This window comes from Macrobrachium rosenbergii, chromosome 21, assembly GCF_040412425.1.
Source record: "Macrobrachium rosenbergii isolate ZJJX-2024 chromosome 21, ASM4041242v1, whole genome shotgun sequence".
Taxonomy (NCBI): Eukaryota; Metazoa; Arthropoda; class Malacostraca; order Decapoda; family Palaemonidae; genus Macrobrachium; species Macrobrachium rosenbergii.
This window is the reverse complement of record NC_089761.1, coordinates 68,592,103-68,603,164: the sequence shown is the minus strand read 5'-3', so window position 1 is coordinate 68,603,164 and position 11,062 is coordinate 68,592,103. Positions and strand designations below refer to the sequence as shown.

At 38.4% G+C, this 11,062-nt stretch overlaps 1 protein-coding gene across 1 annotated transcript; it reads left to right on the top strand.

The window, feature by feature from the left end:
* Positions 1 to 834: 834 nt before the first annotated feature.
* Positions 835 to 1,734, top strand: LOC136849545 (sialidase-like). The gene has a single exon (XM_067122882.1). The coding sequence runs from the start codon at positions 835 to 837 to the stop codon at positions 1,732 to 1,734; it is 900 nt and encodes a 299-aa protein (XP_066978983.1).
* Positions 1,735 to 11,062: the final 9,328 nt, after the last annotated feature.

Genomic DNA, 11,062 nt, shown 5'->3' with positions numbered 1-11,062 from the left:
TATATATATATATATATATATATATATATATATATATATATATGTATATATTGTTATGAACCACTTTTTGTTCAGCAGGTTCTTGAATACAAACAAAGTTACGGGACTGGAATGACTGGCAGAAATTGAGGCAGACAAAGGAGGAAGGAGCTGAACGAAACGAAAAAAATGACCTTAAACTAATTTATTACAGTAATTTACATTATGTACAAAAATGAGTCAGTTACCACAAATTAATTAGTTACTCAAAATGATTCAGCAGCAAATTAAAACATTCACTATCAAAATTAAACAGTTACATCAAAATGAGTCAGCTTCAAAACTAAATAGATATATCATAAATGAGGCAGCAGCAAAATTTAACAGTTACATCACAAATGAGGCAGTAACAAAATCAGATAATAATATCATAAATAAGGCAGCAGCAAAATTAAATGGTTACATCATAAATGAGGCAGCAGCAAAAAAAGTAATTCTATACAAAAACTTCAAGACACTTAATATAGGACCTTGAATCATAACAAAAAAAGACAAACATCCTGTAAAGATAATCATAAAATGACATTCACATACACAGTATCATTGTAAGAACTTTGTTACAATGAATACTTAAAAGCCCAAAAATATAATATAACAATAAAGATTCGCTCTCAGTTACGTATGTCTAATAGACACTAGCAGGCTAAATAATACCATCATGAGACTTCAACTCAAAAAGACACCACCACAATAGACTATCATACCGAGGTCGTCAATACAGCATGATACTGCCACTGAGGTCACCCTCAACACAATGTCGCTCTCCAGACAACGAAAACTACGCCATGCCAGACAATGTCACACTCCACCCGAAGTCGCTCTCCAGACGACGAAAACCACGCCTTGCCAGACAATGTCACACACTACCCGAAGTCGCTCTCCAGACGACGAAAACCACGCCTTGCCAGACGATGTCACACTCCACCCGAAGTCGCTCTCCAGACGATGAAAAACTACGCCTTGCCAGACGATGTCACACTCCACCCGGTTGCTCTCCAGACGACGAAAACCACGCCTTGCCAGACGATGTCACACTCCACCCGGAAGTCGCTCCAGACGACGGTAAAAACTACGCCTTGCCAGACGATGTCACACTCCACCCAAGTCGCTCCAGACGACGAAAACCACGCCTTGCCAGACGATGTCACACTCCACCCGAAATCGCTCTCCAGACGACGAAAAACCACGCTTGCCAGACGATGTCACACTCCACCCGAAGTCGCTCCAGACGACGAAAACCATGCCTTGCCAGACGATGTCACACTCCACGGAAGTCGCTCTCCAGACGACGAAAACCACGCCTTGCCAGACGATGTCACACTCCACCCGAAGTCGCTCTCCAGACGACGAAAACCACGCTGCCAGACGATGTCACACTCCACCGAAGTCGCTCTCCAGACGACGAAAACCATGCCTTTGCCAGACGATGTCACACTGTCGCTCTCCATACGACGAAAACCACGCCTTGCCAGACGATGTCACACTCCACCCGAAGTCGCTCTCCAGACGACGAAAAACCATAATAATGCCAGACGATGTCACACTCCACCCGAAGTCGCTCTCCAGACGACGAAAACCACGCCTTGCCAGACGATGTCACACTCCACCCGAAGTCGCTCTCCAGACGACGAAAACCACGCCTTGCCAGACGATGTCACACTCCACCCGAAGTCGCTCTCCAGACGACGAAAATAATGCTGCCTAACAACTGCTGACTGCTGACTTGAAGTCACACGAATCATCCTTAAGCTGCCATTAAGGAAGACGTCAAATCCACCGGGAAGGAGGACCTCCAACTCCTGTCGTAACCAACAGGTAAGGAATACCTGACTGCTTGCTGACCGATACTGACTTCTTACTGGTTATGGGCTGACTGTCATCTCTTGCCCAACACTCCACAGACGTCACCTCCCCGACCAACATGGCCAAAACAAACCAGGAGAGACAACCAAAAGGAAGGAAAACATCGAACTACGACAGTTCCTTTCAAACAACCACCTTAACCTTACACAGTATATATAAATATATATATATATATATATATATATATATATATATATATATATATATATATATATATATATATATATATATATATGTTATATACATATATATATTCTGTATATATATGTATATGTATATAATATATATATATATATATATATATATATATATATATATATATATATATATATATATATATATATATATATATATATATATATATATATATATATATATATATATATGTTATATACATATACATATTCTGTATATATATGTATATGTATATATATATATATATATATATATATATATATATATATATATATATATATATTATATATATATATATATATATATATATATATATATATATATATATATATATATATATATATATATATATATATATATATATATATATATATATATATATATATATATATGTGTATATATACATATACATATTCTGTATATATATGTATATGTATATATATATATATATATATATATATATATATATATATATATATATATATATATATATACGATGAAGCAGATAAAGGGCAGGAATACGATACGATACGCATTTTGTTTTAATCCTACGTTTCGTGACAACATCGCCACATCTTCAGGGATTTTTACAAAATAAAATATATGTTAACATAAAATAAGAGCCGATTATAAAATCCAGTAGTTGAAAAAAGCTAAAACAATTTTAATGGTAAAATTACAACTCACAGACTTAAATTACATTCACACTTGATTAAAACTGAGACTATAGGTACAAAAAAAAAATTATATAAAAACGAAACGAATATTTAAATATCTCGGCAAAATTATATATAAATAGAAAGAACGTCAACACATACAATAAAAAGCAAAAATTATACACTTAAAAACTACAGCTGAAGACAGCTACACACAACCAACCTTTCAGCATCAAAGATAAAAACACACTAAAAGTAAACAACGTCAAGCGGTACAAAGACTGACAGAAAATTTAGGCCAAAAACAACGGGACAGCAGAGGAATGGTTGTTTAGAGTCGGAACTCGTAATTTGATATTTAACGTTTCCAAAATCAGCAGTTCGTTGAGTTCCTTTGTTTGGCCAGTAATTTTAAAATCTTCGTATTTGATGGTACTTTTACATTTGATAATGTGGTTCCTTATATAAGAAGTTTCCGGGTTAGATAGCTTACAACCAGTTCTATAACTAACGCCCTGATGAGAATCGGCCCTGACCTGAGAAGACGCCTGGTAGATCCAATATATTTTCCCAGATTACATCTGGGACAAGTGTATTCATAAACGACGCCCGACGTCATCAAAGGGCAGAGCCGATCCTTAAACTTGAAGAGCGAGCCAGTGGTCTTAGGTTTATGCCTCCAAAATGTTTATGTACGATCTTAGTAAAATCTCTCCGAAAATTGTCATTTAGTAGATACGGGAAACTGGCATAAAGAGGTAGCTTTTTGTTAAGAAGTTTATTTAAAATTTTATAGAAGGTCTTAGAAGGAAAGCAGTTATTTGAGAAGTACTGTAGGAGAAAAGTAGTTTCGTTGTGGAAGAGAGTCCAGCTAGAGGTAAGAGACAAAGCACGATAGAGCAAGGTATATATAGAGTTAAGTTTGAAATTGAGGAAACAGAAACTATAGAAGTTGGAACCGGGACCAGTAAATGTTTTCTTTCTAAAAATTGAGGTACAGAAACTGTCATTTTCCTTAGAGACCTAAATATCTAGGAAGGCTCATTTTTAATTTTGTTCTTTTTCCATTGTAAAATTAATATTACTATGGTAATTATTAGAAAACTCCAAGAACTGGTCTGCATCGAACTCATGTTTGAATAAGATAAAAGTGTCGTCCCCATAGCATGAGTAGAACAGAGGGCGGAAGGCCAGGGGCACTGTCCAAAATGCGCTCCTCCAGGGAGCACATGAAAATGTTCGCTTTGTAGGGCCAAGTGGAGACCCCACGGCCATGCCCTCAATTTGTTTAAAAAGTTGACCATTAAAAACAAATGCCGTGTCCAGCACGGCCAATTCTAAAAGGGCTTTAAAATTCGAGTAACTGAAGCTAAAATAAACAGACTCAGGTTCGGGGAATAGTTTATCAAGAATAATGTTTATGGTCTCTCTTACAGGTACGTTGGTAAATAGTGAGTCGACATCAAAACTAGTCATAAATAGGTCGGAATCCTGGGATAAAATACGTTCTTTAAACTGTTCTGAATTTTTAAGAGTGTACTGATTTTTGGTCAGCGGTTCCAATAGAGGGACGAGAAATTTTGCCAGTTTGTAGTTAGGTGTGTTGTAAGAGGCCAAAATAGGGCGGAGAGGAACATTATCTTTATGTATCTTTGGTAGACCATACAAAATTCCGTAAGATGAACCGGTGGAGAATAAATCCTGGAACACTTTTTCATCAATAATGTTGTCCTTTTTCAAGGCTCTGAGATATCTATTGATTTTATCCTCCACTTTAAATATGCTTTGATAATTAGGTGCGCCCACTTTTTGGAACCTTGTGCGATCACTTAAAATAGTCGTCATTTTGTTATTGTAATCATTTTTATCCAATTTTTTGGCCTAAATTTTCTGTCAGTCTTTGTACCGCTTGACGTTGTTTACTTTTAGTGTGTTTTTATCTTTGATGCTGAAAGGTTGGTTGTGTGTAGCTGTCTTCAGCTGTAGTTTTATGAGTGTATAATTTTTGCTTTTTATTGTATGTGTTGGCGTTCTTTCTATTTATATATAATTTTGCCGAGATATTTAAATATTCTTTTCGTTTTTATATAATTTTTTTTTTGTACCTATAGTCTCAGTTTTAATCAAGTGTGAATGTAATTTAAGTCTGTGAGTTGTAATTTTACCATTAAATTGTTTTAGCTTTTTCAACTACTGGATTTTATAATCGGCTCTTATTTTATGTTAACATATTATATTTTATTTTGTAGAAAACCCTGAAGATGTGGCGATGTTGTCACGAAACGTAGGATTAAAACAAAATGCGTATCGTATCGTATTCCTGCCCTTTATCTGCTTCATCGTATGAATGAGCGCCTTGCGCGTCTGATCTGTGTTCTATATATATATATATATATATATATATATATATATATATATATATATATATATATATATATATATATATATATATATATATATATATATATATATATATATATATATATATATATAAGGATAAGAAAACGGTTGATATTATAATAGTAATAATAATGATAATAACAATCTTTATTTTGGCTCAGGGTCATATGCATGGAATATACAAATACAATACACACAATCTAGATACATAAGGTAACATAATAAAAATAATTATCGGCAGTATTCACACAGTTGCTGGAGAAGTAGAAAAAAATGGAATTCATAATAACGGTAATGACAGTAATTATATGGAGAAAAATAGAAAAAACTAAAAAATACTGACTGTAGACGATTAATTTCCATCTGGGGACCTGAGGTGGTTACAGAAGTCAGGTCCAGAAGGCTAAATACGAATATTGAAAATTGGAAAACTCTACAATGATGTTAATCACAGTAATAATAAAAAGTAAAAATACCAATAATAACAAGAAACGTAGAAATATAATAATAATAATAATAATAATAATAATAATAATAATAATAATAATAATAATAATAATAATAATAATAATAATAATGACAGATTCTGGAGATGACACTTCATAATTGCAAAAATAGAGAATAGGTCATTTAAGGAACAGACGCCTCACTATCCCATCTTTCCCACAATTTAGATCTCCCTCTTGCCTCACTGCTTAGGATGTTTTGTATGAACTAATTGCTGCTGTTTCTCAGTCGGATGATCAGACTGGACATTGTTCGCCTCACAATGACTTTTAAATTATCTAGGCGGTTTTCTATGAACATCTGCGTGGCTGAGTGATAGCGAGGAGTGTTTGTGAGGCGTCTCAGAATGCCATTGTGGACAACAGGGATACGTCTCATGGTCTCACGAGACACCCATATATTCTGTAGCAGTACGAGCGGAGGAGCAGTAGTTTCGTTTCTCGGTGACAGAAGGCAAACCTTGCAATCATGTTGCCAGTTGCACATAGTTTACGAGGCCTCTGTTCTATGTGTGCCGTATCTTTTAGGTCGTCCGTGGTAATGTGGTCCAAATACGGAAATTAATGTACGAATTCCATACGATGATTTCCGAGGAATATTAGTGGTTCTGCAATATGCTTAAGCGATCTCGGGAGCAGCAACATAAACTAAGTCTTGGTTTCGTTGTATAGGATATCAAATTCCTCTGTATATTGGCGGCAGGTGTCGATAAGTCCCTGGAGACATTGCACTGATGGGAAATCAGAACCATATCGTCGGCGTAACAGAGGTTGTTTGTTGTTGTTTCGTTGATAGTGCATCCGATTGGGAGTGAGTTCAGTTTGACATTCTGTGTACGTATTAAACAAGTATGGAGAAGGCATGCCTCCTTGCCGGAGCCCGTTTAGGGAGCCGAAGGTGTACGACAATACGTTACCCCATTTGACACAGAATTGCTGTGTGGAGAACCAACAACATAAGATGCCAATTAGATATAGAGGTGTGCCTCGTTTGTGCAGCTTCGGGAAGAGCTTCAGGTAGTTTACTCTGTCAAATGTTTTCCTTCAAATGTTTTCCTCACATCTACAAAACATAGGAAAACAGGAGAGGCTGATGATAGGTAATTGTTCAGCAATTCTTTTAGTATGTAGATGCAGGTGTTGGTTGAATGGTTTGCTTTAAAGCCGAAATGGTTGTCAGTAGAGTGTAGAAAGGGGAGAAGTCTCTCTAGAAGAACAGACTCAAGCATCTTCGACACAATTATAGTGATAGCAATCAGGCGATAATTGCCAGGGTCAGCTGCATCCTTTAACTTGTTTTTTTTATTAATGGTATTAAGTGAACTAAGAGTAGGGGATCTGGGAGAAACTGGTGAATTATGCATGCATTGAAAAGAGCAGCTAGCAAAATGTAATTTACCGGATTGCCGAATTTGAAAGCGTCAGTAGGCAGACCATCGCAGCAGGGCGATTTATAATTAGGTAGGTTGTTTATGGCATTGCTAATGTTACCTGGCGTAATACGATTGGCGAAATAAAACTGAATATTATCAATAAGGAGGTTATTTACATCCCTGCGGGAGTTTTGATCATTTATGCAATTCAGGGTAGTGCTGAAGTGATCGCTCCACATTCTTGCTATAGACTCGTCACCGAATGCTTCTCGTACTCTCTGTGATAGCTTTTTAGTTTGGGATTTAGGGATTGAATGTCCTTCCAAAGACAGGGATAATCGCTAGATTCTAATTTTTACACATTGCATCAGCTTTTAGTTGCTTTTCATTCAGACTACAATGCTTAAGGGCAAGTTTGAACTGCGCTCTCGCCTGCCTCATTAGCAGTGCAAAGTGTCCTTCCCTCGGGCTACCATTTTGCCTCCACAGTAAAAACGTTTCTCGTGAATGTGCATATAGATCATTAACCAAGTCATTCCATCCAGGTATATTACCAGAGTTGCCTTGACGAGATCTAAAGGTATCCCTGCTGGAGGCAAGCACAGCGGAAATTATATTTGAATAGAATTCTCTCAGATTTCTCCTGTGATGATCGTTTCTACATTTTGGGTTAGTGCACAGTAAGGCGTCTGCCGGTTGAACTATTGACCCCAGCCTGGTTTCTGTGGTTTCCCTACAGGATCTGGTTTTCTGTTGGTTTTTAAAATCCCAGTTAACAGCAGGTGGGCGATCAGTTGGGGGGTTCATGATAGGGAGAGATGGGTACTGAATGACACCTGTAAGGGGACGTGATCATAGCCCATTGCAAGATCGTAGCGAATGTTGCAGGTCATAATAGAATCATGAAGTTGTGGGGGCGTGATGCAATGGTTCACCCAGGAGTTTGTAACTGTGTCCGTTCTGTTTCGTACACAGGTATAGGAGGAGGGAGGGAGGAGCATTACGTTTCTAATTCAGAGAGCGTGATTTTGACAGAAGCGAGTAAGTTCATTATAAAATTGTTTTGTGGGGTGAGAATTAATGTCCCCAATTATACAAACATGATCAGCAGAAGAATCGTGAATAATGCTGTGTAACTCACCTAAGATCATACAGTATTGATCAAAACATTAATTATTAGGATCTTAGTCCCCTGCTGTCACTTGAAGCCCCAGCAATCTATCACTCCTATAGGTAAACACATCCACCAAATGTCTAGCGATTTGTACCACAGGAAAGAAAGGCCCCCTTTCGGGCGACTGGCTACGATGTGATCTGTAACTTGCATCGATGAGGTTGAGAAAGCTCTGAAGTCTTCATGCACTGAATCGCAGATGGCAAGATCATGAGGCCAAATGATGCCTTTGAAGTTTTTGCAGAACATGTTTAGGGGAGGAATGTTCTGCTTGAGGCCAAAAATATTCCAAGAGATTATATCTAGTGTATCCATGGCAACTCACGAAGATTGGAAATGAATGAGTTGATCATTTGGGTGGAGGGGAGTTGACCAGCGGGGGTGGGCATTCACTCGGCTTCGAAGGATGGCTGGGCACTTGTGGTAGAAGGCGAGTCTCCGCCTGAAGCCCTACTTGGGGTGTCAGTAAGTTCCTCTAGGGGAGGTTGGTCCCGGATTAGGTTGTATCTTGAGACTTTTATATTAGGACCGAAATTCTCGCCTTTAAGAACATCGAGGTGTTGAAATAGGCAGGTAATCCTGTAAGCCACTTTATGTTTAATTTTGGATGGGAGCTCGTGGGAGATAAGAGGGTTGGAGCCCGCGAGAAACTTGACTCTCCCTACTATGGTGTCTAGCTTCACCGATGAGCGTAAATTGTAAATCACAACCTGACATCTCTTCTCAGGTTTTGGGCGAGGTGATTCACGAATGTTGGGTTTCGGTTCAGCGGATAATCGAGATGTTCTTTTCTTTTTTCTACTTATTTGTGTCTGCCAGCCCCCAGTCCCCTCATGATCAAACACATCTTCATACACGACGGGGGTTTGTGGGGGAGGGAGAGATGAGGTTGGAAGACTCACTAGGGCTGGCGATCGTCGCTGAAGATCTATCTTCCACCGGAGGCACTGAGGAGAGAGAGGAGGCTGGGGGTTCGTTGGCTCTCTCCAATAGGTCTATACTGTAGGTGATGTGGGCGCTTCATCCGAGGGAGAGAGGGCAGTTCCCTCATGGGAGGGTAAGGCCATCTCGACTTCGCGTCGCACCCTCATTTCTCTCGTGTTGTTGGAAGGCGAAGAAATAATAGATGCCTCACTCAAAGGAGTCTGGTGGCTTGCTGTGCGATTGTCTAATGATTCCTGCACTCCTCTGATCACATCCCAGATCCGTGAAAGATTGTTATTTGTTTCCACAGTTTTAAGACTGTTGAATGATTCCTGTAATCCTTTGATCACGTCCCAGATCTGTGAAAATTTGTCTTGTGCTTCCTCAGTTTTTTCTGAGGTTTTGTCAGATTTTTTTCTGAGAGGGATTTTGTTTTTAGTAAGGCATTTTCTGCCGTATCGTACACTGCAGGTAGGCTTAGATCAGCAGGCCCCTTTGGAGGCAGATCGTAAGGGTCATCGGCATAGACTTCCACCTAGCAGGTCCTAAGCTTTTCGCGGGTCGCTCCTGGAGAATGGTTTTTGGTATCAGGTCTTTGCATTTTGTATTTGCAGCGTTAATTTCCTCATTGGAGAAGGCTGCACTGACCGATTGTATAGTAGACTCGACATCGGAATTGTTCTATTGGTATTGTATAAAGTAAAGACAATTGTTCTTAAGTACAGTACTTGTGTGTGGGACACAGGTGTCGTTAGGTGCCAGGGTCGCTGGCACGACGGTTGGAGGTTGGTCAGATGACATTTTTATGGTAAAGGGAGGGCCAACACTAACACATACACAGCACTCTATTATCCATTTCCCACGGCCAATAGGCTTCGAGAAGTTGAAACCTGAAAATTTCGAAGACACTAATTGGGGCAGAATGTAGATTAATATATCTGCAATTACACAACACTAACCGGAGTACGCGCCAGAGACACTATTAACGCAATGCCTTCTATGAGAAGTATAATCACCAAGAGCGAACCCACCCCCATTTTTTTTTATAAAAACGCGAGAGAGACCTCCAGCACGTTCGCCCCAGACACATCATCAATTAACATTCAGTGAGATAATGCTGAAGGATCAGTGTGTGTGAGTGTGTGTGTGTGTGTGTGTGTGTGTGTGTGTGTGTGTGTGTAGGAATGGGTCGCTATAAAGAATGTTTAGCCATGGAAGGATTAATGCTTGTAGTAGTAGCAAGACTAAGACGAGTGCAAGAATTCATGCGCAGTTTAAGGATTGTACAATCAAGAAGGACAAAATGTATTTATGCATATGGTCCAGGTATAATATTATCCAGCTATAATATTATCACTTGTGGTTACTGTATATTGATATGTCAATTGTTCTGATTTACATTCTGAGGCTACCATTCATTTCAGGACAATTAATTAAGACCATAAATAACAATTCAAGCCTTGGCCTAAGTTAATAAAAGTGTACCACATAATAATCTTAGGCCTATTCTTAGCTGGAACTGGTGCTTGAGGTCGAAGACGGACGAATCTTCATCTTGAGGTTAAGGGTGAGGAATGGATAACTGACTCCCGAGGGTTCTTTAATGTTTTTTGGTTTTAACAGTTGCACATGCAGATTCAAATTCAAAAGATTTTTTTATATTTATTACATATACATCAAATAGAGTGTATCAGCATGCTGATACACCTACCAAAATATTCTAACAATACATCATTCACCTTCCAAAATTACTTGCTCCAATAGAAATTGGGAAACTTCTTCACAATTCTTGTAGCAACACTTCTATCCCGGGAAACTTCTTCATAATTCTTGTAGCAACACTTCTATCCCTAAATTCTGTAAGTTCAGTACAATGCAACATGTAATGACATAATGTATGAGAGTTTGGCTCTTTACATTATTTACATGAAA